At 44.0% G+C, this 21,748-nt stretch overlaps 3 protein-coding genes and 1 long non-coding RNA gene across 4 annotated transcripts; all 4 read left to right on the top strand.

Moving 5' to 3' along the window:
* Nucleotides 1-486: 486 nt before the first annotated feature.
* On the top strand, nt 487-2,067 carry LOC109737088 (uncharacterized). Its single transcript, XM_020296310.4, has one exon. The coding sequence runs from the start codon at nt 562-564 to the stop codon at nt 1,714-1,716; it is 1,155 nt and encodes a 384-aa protein (XP_020151899.1). The 5' UTR covers nt 487-561; the 3' UTR covers nt 1,717-2,067.
* Nucleotides 2,068-2,763: 696 nt separating this feature from the next.
* Nucleotides 2,764-5,422, top strand: LOC109737089 (uncharacterized). Its single transcript, XM_020296311.4, has one exon. It carries the CDS (start codon nt 4,147-4,149, stop codon nt 5,305-5,307), a length of 1,161 nt encoding a protein of 386 aa, XP_020151900.1. The 5' UTR covers nt 2,764-4,146; the 3' UTR covers nt 5,308-5,422.
* Nucleotides 5,423-6,414: 992 nt separating this feature from the next.
* LOC141025467 (uncharacterized) lies at nt 6,415-7,345 on the top strand. The gene is made up of 3 exons (XR_012186945.1): nt 6,415-6,696; nt 6,776-6,925; nt 7,208-7,345. It is a non-coding gene; the product is annotated as an uncharacterized lncRNA (long non-coding RNA).
* A 4,998-nt stretch (nt 7,346-12,343) lies between these two features.
* Nucleotides 12,344-21,710, top strand: LOC109737090 (3-oxoacyl-[acyl-carrier-protein] reductase 4-like). The gene is made up of 11 exons (XM_040391588.1): nt 12,344-12,519; nt 14,179-14,323; nt 14,574-14,627; nt 15,280-15,360; nt 15,461-15,506; nt 15,594-15,688; nt 15,770-15,802; nt 16,307-16,441; nt 21,212-21,305; nt 21,515-21,597; nt 21,678-21,710. Exons 1-11 carry the CDS (start codon nt 12,344-12,346, stop codon nt 21,708-21,710), a joined length of 975 nt encoding a protein of 324 aa, XP_040247522.1.
* Nucleotides 21,711-21,748: the final 38 nt, after the last annotated feature.

The raw sequence follows: 21,748 nt of genomic DNA, 5'->3' as shown, positions 1-21,748 counted from the left end.
TGTTTATTCTTTTTTTGTGGGTGATATAATACGTTTATTTATTGTATATAATTATACTCTAGATGAGTGTTTTTTATCTATGTAAATGAATATTTTTACTGTATAGTAAATTTTCTGAAAGAAGAATTTTTTGTATCCTCTTCGGTCTTTTTTAGTCTGCATATAAGTTTTGTCCACAGTCAAAATATCTCTATTTTGATCAAACATACAGAAAAAAATCAACATTCACAATGCCAAAAAATATTGTTAAATTGGTTACGAAATGTAGTTTCATAGTGTGTGTGTGTGTATATAAATGGTATTGTAGATATTAATATTTTCTAATGTAGATTTGGTCAAACTTTAGAATGTTTGGGTTGACAAAAATCTAATACGCGGAGGAAAAAAAAAGACAGGAGGAGTATAAGATAGACAATCGGCAGTCAACATGAGACTGACGCACGGGGCCCACTTGGTCAAATACCAGACCACGCAGGTCATCTTCACCACTCCCTCGTTCTCGCTCGCACCACCGCTCCACGTATCCCCTCGCCGCCGCCGCCGCCGCCGTCCGCCGCCGCCATGCTCCGGCTACGTGGCTGCGTCCTCACCCAGCTCCTCTCTTCTCCAGCCACCTCTCCCGTACCCCATCTCCGCCGCCTCATCTCCGCGGCCGCGCCCGCCGTTTCCCCAAACATCGGATTCGCCGTGGAGGAGTACCTCGTCGCCACTTGCGGCCTCACGCGAACACAGGCCGTCAAGGCCTCCCCCAAGCTCTCCCACCTCAAGTCCCCCGCCAAGCCCGACGCCGTGCTCGCCTTCCTCGCCGCCCTCGGCCTCTCCGCCGCCGACGTCGCCTCCGTCGTCGCCAAGGACCCGCTGCTACTCTGCGCTAAAGTGGAGAAGACCCTGGCACCCGTCGTCGACGGGCTCACCGGCCTCGGCCTCTCGCGTCCTGAGATCGCGCACCTCGTCTCGGTCGCCGGCGAAAAGTTCCGCTGTAGAGCCATCATCTACAGGCTGCACTACTACCTGGCCCTCTTCGGCTCCTCCGGGAAACTCCTCCGGGTGCTCGACCGCAGCCCCTACATTCTCTCGTCCAACCTCGAGAGGGTGGTGAAGCCCAACGCCGCGTTCCTGAGGGAGTGCAGGATAGGTGCTTGTGATATTGCCAAGCTGTGTGTCGCTCAGCCGAGGATGCTCACCTCCAATGTGGAGCGCGTCCGGGCGATGGCGGCGCGCGCTGAAGGCCTAGGTGTGCCCCGTGGCTCCAGGATGTTCTGGCGCATGCTGAATGCCCTTGCGTTTCTCCGCGAGAAGGATATCACCGCCAAAGTGGAGTACTTGAAGGACACTTTCAGATGGTCCGATGCTGAGGTGGGCATTGCTCTTTGTAAGGCCCCGATGGTGCTGGCGTTGTCCAAGGACCTGCTGCAGAGGAAGTCGGAGTTCCTGATCTCTGAGGTGGGGTTGGAACCGGCATACATTGCTTATCGGCCGACATTGCCCACTTACAGCCTGGAGGGCCGACTAAGGCCCCGGTACTACACTTTGAAGTTTCTTAAGGAAAATGGATTGCTAGATCATGACCGAGACTACTATTGTGCAGTCGTGCTGCCAGAGGAGGTATTCATGGAGAAGTTCATATGCCCCTACAAGGAAGCTGCACCACAACTCGCTGAAGACTATGCAGCAGCGTGCAAAGGGGAAGTGCCGGCTAGATTCAGATTTACATGAAGCAAGGCCTGTATGAAAATTTCATAACCGGGTATGACACAACAGAAGTTTCACTCTCTGCATCAAGCCGTTCATTCCTCATGTTATTGACACATATATTGGAACTAGGAGAGTGTGAGATCACGGCATCCTACTAATGCTTTGATGTGAGTAGTATTTCTGCACACTGTCTTTATGTTCTGAAATAGCCATGAAAATTTTGAACTTCTTTTTCCGCGGGAAACATTTTTGGATTTGTTGTTGGCCTGTTGGCCACAATGTGCTGATCACTATTGAGGATGCAGTTTTGATCTAGTTCTTCTGAGATTTCATTAGTTTGTATCAAGTTGATTTGTTTATTTGTCTCATGTATTTTTGGATGGCCTACTAGCTGATACTTTTCCAGGGGCATTTGATCTCAGAACTGAATAGTTGAGTAGTAGGCTAGTGGCATTTTTCTTGACAGTTTACTTGTATATCACTACGACGTAACAGATATTTCAAATGCCCTGGTATTCTTACCGTAGAAGCAAATCGATAGTTGTATGGTATAGTGTTGAAAAGCAGATGTCGTCTCATACAGTAAAGGAATTTATATTATGGTAACCCTAGAAAGGCTTATGACATCATTACAATGTTAATTCAGCCATATCTTTAAGCTAATTTTATTCCATATTAGCACTATCTGTATAGATAATGAGGACATCTTTATCCCTGAGCATAGGATAGTCAAGTGGTTTTATGCACTATCCTTATTTGCAATTTCTATCTGGCAAGTCGGTAAAGGAAAAGAAAAAAGGCAGATGGGAGGCCATGTTGTATAGAATCTTGCAGAATTTCAAACATAAACGGAATAGTAGACTAGACATGCTATGCACCTCAATTTAAGAACCAATTTGTTTGAGGATGGTGCATATTTGTTTGTTCTTGATGTGAAACTGGATAGATGGTGCTTTTGTCTTTTTCCGGCGGACAAGATGAAACATGACGGCCATGAATTTGATATACTATGCATGATTCTGAAGGCTCTGTTAGTTAATGATACCCTGAAGCTTCAGTGACAACTGACAAGTATGGCCTGACGACAGCATGGATTTTATTCAGGGAAGCTCCTACTTCTCTAACTTTTTTGAATTTTATTTTCTGTCCTATAACAATCTGACATGCATTTTATTTCTCAAAGAAAGGAGAAAATGTGCAAGAAATTTCTATTGTTATTTCAGGATCAAGATCTTTCGGATATCATACTATTACTTTCTTCTCTTTATTTTTGTAAACTCATGATGAAATGACGATGTGCATAGCTGTCCAATGAATCCACTTAAATGGGTATATTTTCATGTGAGTGCACCAAAAGTTAAATGCTTAAAATTGTTTTACCTTAGTATAAAGTGCACATTTAGTCTCTAATACACCGAAGACCTGTGATGAAAACCACTTAACCAAGTGTAAAGAGTAGATGATTCTCCCATTCTTATTTCTAGAATTCATTTGTCCAACATTTCGCTGAATGTTGTGTGTGCAGATGCGAGAAAGAAAAAAACTGAAAGAATGTTGGGCAAGATTTTGGTGAAGAAGACCGCTATGGTCCTCCGATATTGCTTTCCTCATTTGTGCACACACTTTGGATATTGGATCTATTTACTAGTTGCTCATGCCCTACAAGTGGCGACATGTGGCGGCAAAAGCGGAAGGAGAAGGCATTGTGAATGGGGAAGATTATTGCTGAGAACTTGTCGTGGCCCCTTAAAAGTGAGAGAGTTGTTAAGTTTTTGAAAGGTAACTCCTCAAAATTTTGAGGAATTAACTTGATAGGAGGTAGGCTAAAAAAGAATATTTTGAGGAGTTAAACCTTTTAAGGGGTTGGCTAGAGATGCCTTAACTTGTGCGAAGAAAAGAATCGATACACAATGTTGCTCCAACATTGCTTCACTCAACAAACTAGTTTATATCCCGGCGCTCACATTTGTATTTGCATTTCAATGTGATCACATTTCTTTCAATTATTGGCCACTCAATCTCCCTCCCTCGCGGCATGTGATTAGGGCACACATGTTTATGTTCTTGAAATCACAACGAGGAAGAAAAATATAAATAAAAACACATATATTTTTGGGAGAAATATCATCCAAAGTTCTTTTGAGACACAATATCATCTAAATCAGTCACTTTTGATCTGATAATAATAACTAGCCACTTTATTTTTCTTGGGTTTTTTTAGAGAACCTTATTTTTGTTGGGTGGTTATTTTTTAGGGCATTTGGGCTGATCTAAATTGTTTTTTTATCAACTTGAGCTGATCTAAATGGGTCTCTAATTCTCTATAGTCCAACTCAGTCCAGCCCAGCCCATCAAGGGTGGACCAGACGCCACACCGACGCAAACCCTCACCACTCTCCCCTCCGTCTCGCACCATTCCCTCGCCGGCGGCGCCGCCTCGCCGACGCCGCCATGCTCCGCCTCCGGCGCAGCGTGCTCGCCAAGCTCCTCCCGTATCCTTCCGTCTTCCCCGTCTCTCCTCTCCACCGCCTCATCTCCACCACGGCGCCGGCCCCCGCCGTCGCCCCCAGCACCGGGTTCGCCGTGGAGGAGTACCTCGTCTCCACCTGCGGCCTCACCCGACCGCAGGCCCTCAAGGCCTCCGCCAAGCTCTCCCACGTCAAGTTCCCCTCCAACCCCGACGCCGTCCTGGCCTTCCTCGCCGGCCTCGGCCTCTCCGGCGCCGACGCCGCCGCCCTCGTCGCCAAGGACCCCAAGTTCCTCTGCGCCGACGTGGGGAGAACCCTGTCCCCCGTCGCCGCGGGGCTCGCCGGCCTCGGCCTGTCGCCTTCCGAGGTCACCCGCCTCGTCTCGCTCGCCCCCGACAAATTCCGCTGCAGATCCATCGTCTCCAAGCTGCACTACTACCTGCCTCTCGTCGGGTCCTACGAGAACCTCCTCGGGGTGCTGAGGTATGGCTCCTGCCTCGTCTCGTCCGACCTGGAGAGGGTGGTCAAGCCCAACGTCACCTTCCTGCGGGAGTCCGGGCTAGCTGACTGCGACATTGCCAAGCTGTGCGTCACTCTCCCATGCCTGCTCACCTCCGGCTCGGAGCGCATCCAGGCGTTGGTGCTGTGCGCCGAAGGCCTCGGCATACCCCGTCGGTCCGGGATGTTCAGGCACGCGCTGCATGCTGTCGCATTTGTCGGCGAACAGAAGGTCACCGCCAAATTGGATTACTTGAAGAAGACGTTTGGGTGGTCAGATGCTGAGGTCGGCGTTGCTGTGTCCAAGTATCCGATGCTGCTGACCAAGTCTCACCACATGCTGCAGAGCAAGTCAGAGTTCCTGATCTCTGAGGTGGGCTTGGAACCAGCATTCATTGCTCATCGGCCTGTAATTATCTGTCTTAGCCTGGAGCGCCGGCTCAGGCCCCGGTACTACGTTTTAAAGTTTCTCAAGGAAAATGGATTGCTCAAGGGTGATCCGAGCTATTATACAGTTGTCAAGGTGAATGAGAATGTTTTCGCGCAGAGGTACATGTGCCCTTACAAGGAAGCTGCACCATACCTCGCTGAAGACTATGCAACCGCTTGCGGAGGGGAAGTGCCGGCTAGATTCGTATTTGCATGAACTGAGAACACAATATTGAAATTTTGATGCTTACTGTACCACATATTCCACTTTATGCAGTAAGCTTGTAAGCTTTGTTTCAGTGTTCTTGCCTAACTAAATGTTGGCTGTCTGATATAGTATGTCTGTCACTGCTTGTTTGTTAGTTGCTAATGCTTCATGAAGCTAATTATTAGAGACATGACTCCTGGTATCTCCATGTCATCGTTCATTAGAGAAGAAAGCATGGCATGGTTATGAACTTGTTCTTCCTTGCGCCATATCGACACACATATTGAAAGTTTCTGCAATATCAGTTCATTCTGCAATATCAGTGAGTATGCATGCACTCTTGATATCTTTCCATGAAGGAAGATCCTCAGTTTGGCCACGGAGATGATATGAGCTAATCTAATTTCAAATGAACTCACATAAATTCCCTTCGATGAAAATTTCTGTACCCCACCTTTTTTTTGTGTGTGTGTGTGGGGGGGGGGGGGGGGGGGGGGAGGCTATTTTTGGTTGATTGCCACAATGTGTTGGTTTCGATGATGCAGTTTTGATTTAGTTTGTTGGTTCCTTGCTCTAGTTCTTGTAAGCTGAATATCTTCATTCTTTCTGCAGTATCTTTGTTTGAAGATGCTAAATGCTGTGAAAGTAATTCATGATTTACTAGTTTGTATCAGTTTTTTCATTTATTTTTCTCCTATATTTCTGATTAGCCTAATGGCTGATGCTTTCATTTTGAGGCACAACTTGACTCAAAACTGAATAATGCAGTAGTATATTATCTTTGTACGTCCTATTATCTCCTCCAAATACTATGGCTGGTAAACTAAAGCCTCCTCTGATTTGCACCAATCAGGGGTTATGTGTGTTCTTTAACAGGTATGAATGAATCTATGCTGTTAATTTGTTATATCATGATTTAAGCCCAGCAGATTGTTAGAATGTTTAACCTAAGTTGAGCGTGTTATCCAATCTGCTTACAATGTTTACAGGCTATGCTTTATGCAAACAGAGTTAGGCATTAACAGATGCAAGCTGGCTCCGCTAGATAGCATCTAATCTACTTGTCAGTGCTATAAAAATATATCTTCACAACTATATTGAGCTTTTACTGCTGCCCTTTGTATTAAAACATGTTAATGCTGGATGTGATACTGACAACATGAATTATCAGCTACCTAGAATGTTACTGTCTGGAAAACATAATGCTAAGTCTATCTGCGTATTCGACAATTTTCCTACTTGCATATGATACCAAGTGTGCATTAAAGTTTATGCCCTTTTTGTGTGATTGTCAGGCTGTGGCTGTATACCTTTTGATGTTGTGAGCTCTTGTTGCAGTACCAGATAAACTCTTAATAATCCATGCTTTCTGTGGATTCTGTCTCCTCGTTATGTCAGGTGCCTATCCGATTTTTTTCTTCAATCTTTGGAGTACTGCTATAGAAAATTGACCTCCATCGGGTTTGAACAATTGCAGATAAATTTTCAGGGCTTCAAGGAGACTCGGATAGGGAGGCAGGGTGGAGAGTGGAGAGGTGCGTCGGAGATCAGAAATCTGACTGCCGGCGGCCGCCTCCAGTGGCCGTCGTTTGGTGGTCAGATTGCTTGACCAGGGCACGAAAGCCAGGCAAGACTAAGAGGCAAACTCTTTTTTTTTTCCTGTGATGAACCACCCTTTTCATTTGCCACTTGGGCAGTTTGCTCTATTCATGCCCTGTTTAGTTTGCTCTACGAAAATATGCAAAGATGGCTCCAAACAATTGCAAACATGTCATTTCATCAATTATACTGTGTTGCCAGTTTAGAAAGTGGCAAAGTGCATCATTTCATTTATTTTTTCCGAACTCCCTTTTCGTGGTGTTTTCTAATTTGTCTGTTTCCTGATGCTAACTCAAGTGCTGTTATTTAGCTTGCAAGGCTGGTGATCCTCAGCATGGAGAAACGAGGAACCAGACGTTGGAGATTTTTTAATTTCTTCATATGTAAAAATGGATCTTGGTAAGTAGTTCCCTCATGTATGAAGATGTGCCATGTGGCTAATGCCATCAAACTCTTGTTACCCCAACCAAGTTATTTGAGATATAATAACTGCAATATTCTTTAACTACTTAATCAGAACTGCTCCTCATACTGACATGTTACTGAGATGTTTCCTTGGTGTTTCCTTTGACAAATAATTTATGGAACCATTTATTAAAAATTGTATCTATGTGGCTTGACTGAACCCTAGGAATGTAACCCTACGTGCATGGACTGTTCCAAGGTCATGGTAAATTAAGCAGCCCAATGTGTTAATGCAATTGCTATTCCTTGTAGGCATCACGAAATGTTCAGACTAAATTTGATATATCTTATAATTCTACTTGAAAAGATGAATAAGGCAACAAGCCATTCAAGGAATTGCCAGTCTGAAGCCATGTAGTGAGTTGAGAAACACAATTGCGTTAGTTGCAGCCAATTCAGAGGCATGCCCGATGAATTTGGTTTAACATGCCACCATGTCGGGTGAAATGCAGAACAATGCACATTTGTGTATTTGTTTAAAAGGCTAAATAGTGTTAGTTTCTTTCTGCCACAAGTGCTTATACAGCTATACTAAACCTGATACATGCATGATAACTTACTTTCGCACCGAGCATTTTATTTTATTTTGCATTGTCTGGGATAGGAAACTGTGCGCTGACATTTTTTTTTGTGTGCATTGGCAACCTTCTGGTGTTGTAAAGCTGTCTTCATTTTACTCAGTGCCTCTAAGAGCATTGTTGCGGAATGGTTTACCGAAAGTTTTGGACACCACAGCTGATACTGTTATATCGACAGTTGAATCCAGCAGCTGCTTACGCATTCAGTTCTTAATTAAAAAAAGAATGCTGTCATTGATCTGAGGTGTTGCATTTGCTGGCTATTCTTTATGCAAACCAGAGCTAGGCTCGACAGATACTAACTTCCACCTGATGGGATTTGTTTTTCAGCGCTGTAAAAATATATCTGCACAAGCATATCAAGATTCTACTGCTGACCTGTGCTACCGCAGAGGTTTCTGCCCTGGGAGCAGATAATTAAATTCATCTGCCATATCTGCATACTTTTACAATTTTATGCACGATATCTTTTGCTTCCGCTGTCTGTAGATTGACTTCATAACTCAATTATGAAGCGATTTGAATACCATGCCCCTGTTTGTTTGGGCTAAAGCTTCAGCTTTTGCTACTTCTAGCTTCCTAGAAGCACAAGCTGGAACAAACATCAATTTTTTGTAAAGGGCAGGGCGCTTGGGTTTCGGGTCACCCCGCCGCCACCATTTCCGGCCACCCCACCGGCTGTACCAGCATACCTCTCATTCTGTGATCAGTTCTTTGTAACTGAATAACATATCTCTATGTTTGTTCATCATGTTATCCCTCGTATTCTGTCTCGCCATTCTTAAGTCGATATGTTTGTATGTTCGCATGTTTTTCATCTACAGCTACTTGGTGATTCTCCTCACATCAGTTCTGCTAGATATATCTCAGTAGTTCGTAGTAGTTTTTCCTCAAAGTCAATTCCATTCTTAGTTTTATCTATACTTGGAATTGCCTTATTTTTATTTATTCCGCTGTGTTGTGGTGAGAGATTTCATTTTTCCGAAGAAAAAAAAACTCCTAGCCCCCCTACATTTAGAGAGAGTCTGTGTGCAGAGAGGAAAGAGAGAGGGGTCCCGGCGACCATGGCGGCGGCCATGATGCCGACCGCGCCCCCACCGTTGACCGCTCCCCGCCACCGACCGTTCTCTGGTGAGCCGCCGTTCTCTTCTTCCTTCCCCTCTTCTCGTGGTCTTTCATCTCCTCTCTGTAACTCCTGTTGTCGCCGCTGCTTGCTTTTCAAGAGCTCCGCGCCCTCTCCTACGGCACGCCGCTGCTGCCTGCCTCCGTCCTCCGTGGTCGTCATCTCTGGCGACCTCCCGTGCCTCCTCACTTGGATCTGCATCCCCAACGCCATCGTCCAACTTGTCCGCAAGCCCGGAGTCTACATTGCCATCCGCGAGCTCCCCGCCGGCGTGGGCAAGCTCCACCGCGTCCACTTCAGCTCTACCCCTCCCAAATACAATACCTTGTATAGTTTTTTTTTCTTCTGAAACTGTAGTGGACATTTGTTGACATCTTACTGCCGTGAGAAACTTGAAACGAGATCCTAATGCATCATTGACCATTTTTGCATTTTTTAGATAATTTTTGCCATGTACAACAGTACTTGTCCTCCTTTTGCAAATTGCCATTGGCTTGAGTCATTTTTGCCATGATATTTTTGTTACATTTGCCATGAGAACCTAATACTTGGGAGTCCTAATATTTTGTCACATTTTTGCAAAATTCAGCTAACTATGAAGAAATTGTAATCTGCCAGAAGTTACATTTTTTTGCCATGGCATTTTATTCCCATGGCAAATTGTTAGAGTTGTTTCATATATCATGATGTCATTATTTCATTATCTCAGTTTTGATTGCATGGCATCCTTTTTTGTCCCTATGAGCGAATAGTAGGAATGTTTGTTCAAACATTCGAATGGCAAATTGTATGTTTGTTTGAATTTGCTTCGCAAGGCATTTTTTGTATGATTGTTTTGAATGGTCCACTTTTGGCCAAATGTTAATAATGGCATTTCTGTAGATAATCACCACCACATCATAAAAATTTTTTGGCTCAAGTTTTTTTTTTTGCCATATGCAACTTTTCGTTTTAGGCACCATGGCAATTTTACTTATTTTAGACCATGGCATTTTTACCTTTTATAACACGGTAGTTTTATTCTAGGTAACATGGCAATTTTATTATTTAGAGGATGGTATTTTCTTTAAATTAGAGACATGGCATTTCAAGTTTATGTGCCATGGCAAATCTATTCTTGTTACACTTTTGTGAATTAGTGACATGGCAAATTTTACTAGGTGACATGGCAAAATTTAGAACTTGGCATTTTTGCCATTATTTTTGCCCTTGGCAGTTTCTACATGATTTGCCCAAAAACATGGCATTTTGTTAGCTAGCAAAATGGCACTTTTCTACTACCTGCGTGTCTAAATCCTTGTGATTTTTAGTTGTCATGACAAAAAAAAAATAGTTTCTTGCCATGGCAGCTCCATAATTGTTGTGGCAAAGTGTATATATTTCTTGTTTTTCCCCACGGCCTATGCCATAGTGTCTATACGATGGCAAAAAACCATGGCTAGGCAAACAAGTCGAGTTCGAGCGAGTTGGACTTGGCTCAGCTCAACTCATATTAAAATTCGAGCGAGCTCAAACTTAATAAAGCTTAAGGTCGAGCAGTAGAACATGACTCATGATCAGCTGTAACGATCTCGAGCTATTTTCGAGCTAAATGAGATGATAAAAAATATAAAATATACGACTATTACTCCAACTACATAAGGCACAACACGACATAAAAAAGCACTAATTTTTTTTCTAATCAGAATGATGATAATATAAATTTCTTAGAAGCAGTTTGGCTTATTCTCGCACAACTGAATGTCTAGTATCGATATATTATAACAATTCATGACATATATACACTGGGAAAACAAATTATTGGCCAAAAGTCTTTTAGTACCGTTCATTCATATATACACGTTTCAGAGATCTCTTAATCATATTCCAGTACTGTTTCTCTATTACTAAAGAAGACCACCATGTCTCCCTATCCAATAGTACTTTGCACTTGAACAGTCTAACTATAACTCAGATCTAGAAAAATAATAGTAGAAAAATTCAGAGATCCTTCGTTTATTTATAAACTATATTAGTACCAACTAGATGACGTGAAAGTGAAAAAAAAACAGGCTTGCTCCAATTGAAGGTACAACAATCTCTTCATACTCGAGAGAGCTCATCTTCTGTTGGACGAACTGGCAGCAGACGGTGGTCTTCTCGAGTGAAAGAAAAAAAAACTGAAGGTGAATATGATGTGAACTTTTGCCAGAAACAACAGAATATTTAACACACGACCAACCATGTACCATAATAAGGGCTAAATTTAGTCTATAATTAATTAAGCCTCCATGTTTCTTGTAAATAAAGTGGAGAAAAATCCTAGACGGCATATATGGTAATAAATTATCCTATTTTCATTTAATATATGGCATGATCATTTAACATATCATGCCGAGCTATCGAGTTAAAATCGAGCAAGCCGGTATCGGCTCAAGATCGGCTCATTTCTCAATCAAGCTACAAAAAGTGTTCGTACTCAGCTCGTTTCTTTTCGAATCAATCTTGATTCGAACCAAAAAACGAGTCGATCTCGAGCGAACGGCTCACGGCCTCGTGCTTTTCAGCATATCATGGTAATTTCCTCTTTGCATGCATGGCATTTTAGGTACAAACATCATGGGCACCTTTTTTGCATGCATAGGATTTTTAATTTTTATATATTTCTGGCTAATTTATGTTCTTTTATTATTTTTAATGAATAATCTGTGATTTTTTTGCAAAATGATTTTTTGTGCACACGAGTAAAAACCGTGTGGGCACAAAAAAAAAAGGTGCCCAGCAGACTATGTGCGCATCAAATTTATTTCAAATATAATGTGCATTTTTTCGGCTTATGGGACGACGACGCTGGGAGGGGGAGAGGCCCAGTTAACGGCCTGACAGGCTATCTGTTCGACCTGGGGGTTCTCCCAGCGAACGTTTTCCCTTTTCGTTCGCTGGATCGCGACAGAACTAACCGAGCTTTGCTACATCAACAAATAATTACGGGCTGAGAAGTGTTACAGGGTGATTAGGCAGTTTTTAATTGGAGGTTAGGCGGGACATGGGCCCACCCACATGAAAATCAGGGGCTGAGGGGCATGTTTAGTTAGTTTAGATTAGAAGGAGCCCGTAATTGCCTGTAAGACCTCGTATGTCTAGCATTTTTGAAACTAACCCTGAACGACAGAACGTCAGTTTTTCCATGAGACGCCCTGGCTTTTGCTCGACCTTCCAAAGCCCCAAACCCCTCCTCCTCGATCGCACGCCACGTTGGCCCCGCTGGCTTCCCGCCTCCGCCTCCGCCTCCCTCATGCTCATGGCCGCCGCCACCTCGGCCGCATCCTTCTCGTCCCGGGCGGCCGCCGCCCAATTGCCTCGCGCCGCCTCGGCCGCGGCCCGCAGGGGGTTTGTCTCCTTCGGCGGGGCCACCGCCCGCCCGTCCGCGCTCCGATCCGGCTGCGCCGTCTGGGCAGCCGCCGGCGGTTTCTCCTCCGGTAACGCATGGCCCTTCTCTTTGGCTTCCGTCGCGCTGCTGGTTTGGTTTGCCACTGAGTGAATAGCATAAAACTACCACAATTCGTGTTATGGTTCTAAAAAACTACCAAAAATTTGTTTGTGACTGATAACTACCATTTTTGGTGTCGGCTGTTTCAAAAAACTCAAAACACCCGTTGTTAACATTTTAATCCATCTTCTGACTGGTCGGACCAGCATATAAACGAACCGTCAGTTTGACCTCTTGTTTGACCGTTAGCTGACATGCGGAGCCCACATGTCAGTGTCTCTTCCTCGCAAAAAAAACAATTGGGTCCCTGTAAATGTTTCAAAAACGCAATCGGGTCCCTGTAATCTTTTGAAAAAAGCAATCAAGTCCCTCCCATGGCTGTGCGCCCGCAGCCATGCTCGCCGGCCAGCAGCCGCCGTGAGGAGCTCGCCGGCAGCAGCCATGGCGCCGCCGCGGAGCTCCCTTCTGTCGCCGTCGTCCAGTACGCACAGGGTGCGGGTGGACGGCTTCGTCGCAATGCTGGACGCCGCAATGGACGACCGCATCCAGGGAGGCCTCCTTCCGGAGTTAGCCGCCCGTGCCACCCGCGACCGCGACCCACGTCCGTCTGGACCCCTGCACGAGTGGTGGCTGCTGGGGTTCGCCGGCAATGGGGGGCAGCGCCTCTGGCCGGTGGCGCCATGGCTCCACGACGTAGAGGGCGGCGCGTCGGGCTGCATGGTACAGGGAGGAGAAGAGGGTCTGGGGAGAGGAGGCTGTAGTGGAGCCGGAGGAGCGGTGGCCGACGCCGGCGAGGTGGAAGAAGGGGCGGCTGGCGCTGGTGGAAGGAGAGGTGGCCGTCGCTCCGTTGCCCTACTAGACGCCGCCGTCCGTAAGAGCGCCGTTGTGCGGGTGGATGCGGTCGTGCGCGTGGCCAGTAGTGTGGCCGGCGGCTATGGCCGCGCCACTGTCTCCGGTGAACTTCGGGTTCTTTTGCCGGTGGGGATTTGAGCTAGTAGACGTCGAAGGAGAAGGGAGGCAGAGAGGAGCGAAGGAAATGAGGAAGAGACTGACATGTGGGCCTCATATGTCAGCTAACGGTCAAACAAGCGGTCAAACTGACGGTTCGTTTAGGTGTGGGCCCGACCTGTCATAAATCAGTTTAATTTCTTAGCAACGGGTGTTTTGAGTTTTTTGAAACAGACGACACCAAAAGTGGTAGTTATCAGTCATAAACAAATTTTCGATAGTTTTTTGGAACCATAACACGAATTGTGGTAGTTTTATGCTATCCACTCTTTGCCACTCGATCGTCAGGGTCTAAGAACTAAGATCCATCCGTTGTAGCGTACGTGGCGCTGTGTGCAATCGGGGTCTAAGATTCATGCACCACATGAATGCATTTTCTAGGAACTGCTCCACTTTGTTTTTGTGCTTCAGTGTGAGTGTTAAGCAGAATAGCAGATGGTTGAACAATTTAAGCACCGTTATAACTTTGTTAGATTGGAGGTGAAAACTTCTATACAAGGGCTTAATGAGATGACAAAGATGAAATCTCTCTCTCTCTCTCGCTCTCTCTCTCTCTAATTAAGCACTCATGTAGGTGTAAATTCAGGGCTAAATTCTCTGTTGGGAGGTTCTTTTTACCTTTTGCGCTACTAAACCGATGGCGTGTGCACCCATGTTGCTGCTGTTGAACAAGCAGTTGTGCAGGATGCTACAAAGCCGGAAGCTCCAGTTGCTGTCGTTACAGGTGCTTCCAGAGGGATTGGAAAAGCCATTGCATTGACTCTTGGAAAAGCTGGATGCAAGGTGAGCTACTTTGCTGTCTTAGATTGTCATTCTGTATGTGCAGAAAGAGTGGATTCAGTGCCATTTATTTCTGAAAGATGCAACCTCACATTCTTCTTCTAACTCAAAGCAATAGATATTCCTAGATGGCCAGATATGTATGTGGTTGTATAGTTATAACTCTCTTCTTGCATATGCAAATGGCTATCTCCTCCCCATTTGCACAACGCTAAATTTAACCCCAGGGACCTCACGCCGACTTTGCCTGCAGGTCCTAGTGAATTATGCACGATCCTCCAAAGAGGCTGAAGCAGTCTCCAAAGAGGTGAGATGGTTGATTAAAACATAATATGTGCACATATTTTTTTTAATATCTGCTTACCCGTTTGTTAATTTGCATCATACAGTTACAAGATATTCGAAGACAGACTGTAACTGGTGATTGCCATAAGGAGTATTAAATTAGTTGTTTCGGTTGCCATTGCAAATAGATTAGATATTTTACTTGCCGAATTTTGCCCCTTAGTTCTCAGCAACGTCGGACATGCATATTAGTCGTTGTTATTATTTCTGACCTCTTATCTGAGTAAGAAAAAACACAGTTGTGCTGAATTTTCATTCTCATTTATGATCAAGTAAACATGACCCTTGTGTTGATCTGTTTCAGAAATCATCCAATGCAGTGTGAAATATAGTCATTTGGTATTAGTTTCGGAAAATTTCATCGGCCCATTGTAATTTCTTTTTCAGACTAGTAGATGGTAACAATAATAGTTCGTAAAGGCTAAAAGAAATCAATTGTATTTTTCTAATGTTGATTCATCTAGCTAAAAATACACTGATACCACCATTAAAACATTGTTAGTTTCGGGAGAGGCATCTAGTTTTTTTTATTTGTTAAACTGTTTTTTTTCTTCATTTTTTCTCTGCTAAGCCTAAATGCACTGATTTATTTGCAATGTAATCCTATTTTGCAGATTGAAGCAGCTGGTGGTCAGGCTATTACCTTTGGAGGAGATGTTTCTAAAGAAGCTGATGTAGAATCTATGATGAAAGCAGTAAGTGCAACTTTTTAATGAATGGAAAATGTTTTCCTTCTACCTATATATTGATCAGATTATGTAAACTTGGTTATCATTAGTTTATGGATTTCACCAGGCTCTTGATAAATGGGGAACAATTGACATCCTGGTAAATAATGCAGGCAGGTACCAACAGTTAGTTTGCACCAGTTTAGCTTTCTCTACTGTTAATTTGTTTTTCTGCATGTGAAATAACATTCTGTAACCAGGGATTACGCGAGACACGTTGTTGACGTGGATGGCGGAATCCCAGTGGCAAGAAGTAATTGGTCTAAATCTTACTGGTGTTTTTCTCTGTACAAAGGTACGTGCTCGTCCCTTTATTTCTTGAAAATTTTGTACTTGAATAATGTTTATGCTTCTTACACCTGCACATTCTTTACAGGCTGCCACAAAAATAATGACGAAGAAAAAGAAGGTTTTTGTTTTGTTTCATTCTTTGAATTGGTTTGAACATTTTTGCTACCATGCGCTACTTATCGGAGTTTAATATTTTTGGTATGCGTTAGCCCCTGGTCCTATTAATCATACACTCCCTCTGTCCCAAAATAAGTGACTCAACTTTGTACTAACTTGATGACGAAGGGAGTACTTCAATTACACCTTTGCAAGCTTCATAGCTGTATCCTTACTTCATAGCTACTAGGTGATTCAATTACACTTAACTTCATAGCTGAAGGACAAAAAGGTGGCCTCCTTACTTTGCTTTATTGTGTTTCTGAAACACGTAGAGCTGAAAGAAAATTTGTATAAGGCCATACCATGTTGCTAGTGCACCAAAGCAAGAGAACTAGTTTGTCCCTCTTAGACTTAGTAGGATACTGTGTTTGTTCTTCATAAAAGAAGCCCTGCTCAGAATCAGAAGTCACCTCATCAATTTTTTTGTTATCGGTTATAAGCTACTTATTTATGTTTAATGCAGGGAAGAGTCATCAACATAGCATCAGTCGTTGGTCTTACTGGCAATGCTGGGCAGGCTAATTACAGTGCTGCCAAGGCTGGGGTCATTGGTTTCACAAAAGCAGTTGCTACGGAATTGGCAAGCAGGAATATCAATGTGATCTCACTAGTAGAAAAATGGTCAAATGTCAAGCACATTAGTGCCGGTTTGCTTTTGAGCCGGCACTAATGTGTGCATTAGTGCCGGTTCCAACGGCTAGCCGGCCGCTTTCATTAGTACCGGTTCGTGGCCGACCTTTAGCACCGGTTCGTGCCACGGACCGGTACTAAAGTGAGTGGTGGCAGGATGTTGTCAGTCCTGGGCCCCTCCAGCACCTTTAGTACCGGTTCGTGGCACGAACCGGTGCTAAAGGTCGTCCTACATAAACCCTTCTTCCACCCGAGCTCGCTCTGTTCTTCCCCTTTCCCCTCTCCTCTCTGTTCTTCCCCTCTTCCTCTTTGTTCCAAAACAAAGAGCATGCCAAGGCGATGCGATGGCACAGAGAAGACCGTAAGAAAGACGGAAAGTTGAGAGTACCCACTGACGGGTCACAGTGGAGAAAAATCGAGAGAAAGTACGGGAAGGAGTTTGCAGATGACGCAAGGAACGTATGGTTTGGTCTAAGCGTAGATGGCATTAATCCTTTTGGGGAGCAGAGCAGCAACCATAGCACCTGGTCTGTGACTCTATGGTTGTATAACCTTCCTCCTTGGTTGTGCTTGAAGCGGAAGTTCATTATGATGTAGTGCTCATCCAAGGCCCTAAGCAACCCGGCAACGACATTGATGTGTACCTAAGGCCATTAGTTGAAGAACTCTTACAGCTGTGGAATGGAACAGGTGTACGTGCGTGGGATGAGCACATGGGGGAAGAATTTGACCTAAAGGCCTTGGTGTTCGTGACCATCAATGATTGGCCTGCTCTCAGTAACCTTTCAGGACAGACAAACAAGGGATACCGCGCATGCACGCACTGTTTGGATGATACCGACAGTATATATTTGGACAATTGTAGGAAGAATGTGTACCTGGGACATTGTCGATTTCTTCCGAGCAGACATCCCGTAAGAAAGAAAGGCAAGCATTTCAAAGGTGAGGCGGATCACCGGGCGAAGCCTCGCCACCGTACTGGTGCTGATGTACATGATATAGTCAAGGATTTGAAGGTAGTCTTTGGAAAGGGTCCTGGCGGATAACCTGTTTCGAATGACGTTGACGGACGCGTACCCATGTGGAAGAAGAAATCTATATTTTGGGACCTGCCCTATTGGAAAGACCTAGGGGTCCGCTCTGCAATCGACATGATGCACGTGACGAAAAATCTTTGCGTGACCCTGCTTGGCTTCTTGGGTGTGTATGGGAAGACAAAAGATACACCTGAGGCACGGGAGGACCAACAACGTATGCATGGAAAAGATGGCATACATCAGGGTCATGCCAGCTACGCTCTTACCAAAGAAAAGAAGGAAATCTTTTTTGAATGCCTGCTCAGTATTAAGGTACCGTCTGGCTTCTCGTCGAATATAAAGGGAATAATAAACATGGCAGAAAAAAAGTTCCAGAACCTAAAGTCTCATGACTGCCACGTGATTATGACGCAACTGCTTCCGGTTGCATTGAGGGGGCTTCTACCGGATACGTTCGATTAGCCATTGTGAAGCTATGTGCATTCCTCAATGCAATCTCTCAGAAGGTAATCGATCCAGAAATCATACCAAGGTTAGAGAATGATTTGGTGCAATGTCTTGTCAGTTTCGAGTTGGTGTTCCCACCATCCTTCTTCAACATCATGACGCACGTCCTAGTTCACCTATGCGAAGAGATTAACGTTTTGGGTCCTGTATTTCTACACAATATGTTCCCCTTGAGAGGTTCATGGGAGTCTTAAAGAAATATGTTCATAACCGTGCTAGGCCAGAAGGAAGCATCTCCAGGGCCATGAAAATGAGGAGGTCATTGAGTTTTGTATTGACTTTATTCCTGACCTTAAGCCGATTGGTGTCCCTGAATCGCGGCATAAGGGCAGACTGGATGGAAAAGGCACGCTAGAAGGGAATCAAATAATATGTATGGACGGACATTCTCTCACTGAAGCACACTACACAGTTCTACAGAATTCCGCCTTGGTAGCTCCGTATATGGACGAACACAAGAATTTTCTACGCTCCAAACACCCGGAGCGGTCTGATGACTGGATTACACGTGAACAAACCAGAAGTTTCGCCGGCTGGTTGCAGACACGTACCATGCATGACGCCTCTATTGAAGATGACCTGTACTCGCTGTCCCAGTTACCATCTTCGAATATAATGACTTTCAAAGGGTACGAGATAAATGGTAATACATTTTACACGATCGCCCAAGATAAGAAGAGCACCAACCAAAACAGTGGTGTCCGCTTTGATGCAACAACCAAGACGGGAAAGGAAACATATTATGGTTACATAGTGGAGATATGGGAACTTGACTATGGACGTGGTTTGAAGGTCCCTTTGTTTCGGTGCAAATGGGTCAATATGGCACGAGGCGGGGTAACGGAAGACCCGCAGTATGGAATGACAACAGTGGATCTCAACAATCTTGCGTATGCAGACGAACCATTCATCCTAGCTAATGATGTGGCACAAGTTTTCTATGTGAAGGATATGTCTACCAAGCCGAGAAAAAGAAAAGATAAGGAAGCGAATGCATCATACGATGAGCCAAAGCGCCAGATAGTTCTTTCTGGGAAGAGAAACATCGTGGGAGTGGATGACAAGACAGACATGTCAGAAGATTATGAAAAGTTTGATGAAATTGCTCCATTCACAATGAATATTGACCCGAGCATCCATTTAAATATAATGCAGGCTGAAATGCTCAAGATCACTGTTGGACAACTCCTCGGTATCGAGCCCATGTCTCCGCTTAGAGAGGAGGAAATAAAACGGAAATATGTTCGGGGCCAACCTTTGGTCGAGCCCGAGGAGGTCAAGAACCTCCCAACGAGAATGTATGAATTGCATGATTGGTACATGAAAATTACCAAGATTTCCAATCGAGAGTCCCTCATGGTGCAAGTCAAGGAAGATCATTGCTTCAATAAGAAAGCTCTGTCCGTTGAGTATTCAGAACTATTTCAGTTATTCAATCAAGATGCACTCGACAAATCTATCGTCAGTTGCTATTGTCTATAAGTGATTTCTTTCTGTAATTTAAGTCTCAAGCTAGCTCTAGTGCTCATTGATTGATCATTAATTATCTGTAATTATATATCCTCACTATATATTCTTTTCTGTGGTATTATGCAGGATGAAGATGTATGAAATGAAAAAAGCTGGACGCTATGGCATTGGGTTCATTGACCCAAATACCGTTAATGAATACACATGAAAATTGGAATGATGTAGACAAGATGTAGAGAAATGCATGCTGGAGCAATGAAGATATACTACTTCCTTGCAACTTCGAGTGAGTCACACTGTCTTGTACTACAAATTCTGTTTTTGTTTACTAGCTAGATGTTAATAAGTGTATAGGGTTTAGGGTTATAGTTGATTAGTGTTATACACATGCCCGCTTAATTTATACATGCAAACGTATGCGCATACAGTTTTCACTGGATCTTGTTAGACATTAAAGTTGACGAAGGAAAAGTTGAAGTACTGGACTCACTACTTAAAAAAGATAGTGACTACAGCATCGTGAAGGGGATAGTCGACAGATTATTTCAATCATTATTAACTATATCTCAGCCTATTTAGTTCGTCATTTCCTGATATGAACTATTTTTAATAACTTCTTTATTAATTTTCTTTGCCCGCGGGCAGGGCTTGGGCAAAGTACATCAAGGTGACTCCAGGAAAATGGCGACAAAAACTATGTTGGTATCGACCCAAGGTAAGTAATTAAGTAGTACTAGCTAGCTAGCTACCATCTCTTTAATTCTTGTTTCAATACCATAATTAATTAACATGCTTAATTGATTATTATCTGATTAAATTCTATTCTCGTAAAGGCCCTGAAGCAGGTGCCGGGGACTGAAGTGTATGCATACTACGTTTGCGAGAACATTCGCATGATGGCGTCCGAAAGGAGCAGATCTGATAGACAGGACCGGGTACGTTTGCCAAAACACTATTCACAAATCTTACATGATTGTCGATATCTAGTCACACAAGTAATACACATGCATATTGATCTCCTTTTTAACAGTTCAAAGAGGTGCGGGACCAGCTCCTACCAACAGAGCGCATACGAGCACTTCAAGAGGAAATAGCGGGATTTTTGCTCGACCAGGTCATAGATCCCAAAGGAGAATACTATTACCCGCTAGCGCCCCCATGAACCACTTGTCATCGTGCTCCGAAGGCACCAAGACAACATGTATGAGAAATTGTATATATATACATGTGTATGTGTGAATAATTAATGGTGCTTGTGAGACATTCGATTATATATATATATATATATATATATAGATCGGTTCTACGAGAAAATCTATTTATATATATGCATAACGTGTACAATATGTAGTATCGTAAAATACCAGCAAACAAAAAAGAATTAAATGGAAAACACAAAATTAATGGAAAAATCAAAATTAAAACCAAAACCCCCAAACATTTAGTACCGGTTGGTGCTACTAACCGGTACTAATGGTCTACCAGCACCCGGGCCTGGCTCGTGCCACGTGGTGGCACTTTAGCGCCGGTTCGTGCCAGTAGTAAAGGAGGGGGGGGGGGGGCTTTAGTCTCCACTCTTTAGTGCCGGTTGCAGAACCGGCACTAAAGGCCCTTACGAACCGGCGCTAAAGCCCGGTTCTGCACTAGTGTCTCTCTGGCTTTTCATTGTTAGCTCGTAACTCATAAAATTGTAGTCCAACTTCTGAACAGTTTTGAATACTCAGGTGAATGCAATCGCACCTGGATTCATCGCATCAGACATGACCGCTGAACTTGGAGAGGAGCTTGAGAAGAGAATCTTGTCGACTATTCCCTTGGGTATGCATCTTAAGCTGCAACCTCTGCTTAAAGCTAGCATTGTTCATATTCTGACTGTTGTACATAAATCCTAAGTGTAGCAAAAGAAAAAATTCTTCAGAAAAACTTACTGTATAGTATTATGTTATGTACATGTGCGCCCTTGTGCACTATATATACTAAGTGATTTTTTCCAGTCGGCACTAATGCTTCATTCAACAACTTCACAGGGAGGTATGTCCAGCCATTGGAAGTTGCTGGGTTGGTTGAGTTCTTGGCCCTGAATCCTGCGGCCAGCTACATCACCGGACAGGTTGGTGTAATATTGACAGTGTTCGTGCCAATTGGTTATGTGAAACTTAATAGGTTTGTTTCTGAATTATCTCTTGGCAGGTGTTTGTCATCGATGGTGGGATGGTAATGTGAAACCTTTGCAAGCTTGATAGAGCTTAACATGTGCTCCA

This window comes from Aegilops tauschii, chromosome 6 (assembly GCF_002575655.3).
Source record: "Aegilops tauschii subsp. strangulata cultivar AL8/78 chromosome 6, Aet v6.0, whole genome shotgun sequence".
Lineage (NCBI taxonomy): Eukaryota > Viridiplantae > Streptophyta > Magnoliopsida > Poales > Poaceae > Aegilops > Aegilops tauschii.
The sequence above is the reverse complement of the archived record's forward strand: the minus strand, read 5'-3'. Positions and strand labels throughout refer to the sequence as shown.

Excerpts from the sequence above, each read along its gene's own strand:
- LOC109737089 (XM_020296311.4), top strand. The coding sequence starts at position 4,147 with ATGCTCCGCCTCCGGCGCAGCGTGCTCGCCAAGCTCCTCCCGTATCCT.
- LOC109737090 (XM_040391588.1), top strand. The coding sequence starts at position 12,344 with ATGGCCGCCGCCACCTCGGCCGCATCCTTCTCGTCCCGGGCGGCCGCC. Across the intron at positions 14,324-14,573 it reads TTGGAAAAGCTGGATGCAAG|GTCCTAGTGAATTATGCACG; the intron begins GTGAGCTACTTT and ends CTTTGCCTGCAG. Across the intron at positions 16,442-21,211 it reads TGGCAAGCAGGAATATCAAT|GTGAATGCAATCGCACCTGG; the intron begins GTGATCTCACTA and ends TTGAATACTCAG.
- LOC109737088 (XM_020296310.4), top strand. The coding sequence starts at position 562 with ATGCTCCGGCTACGTGGCTGCGTCCTCACCCAGCTCCTCTCTTCTCCA.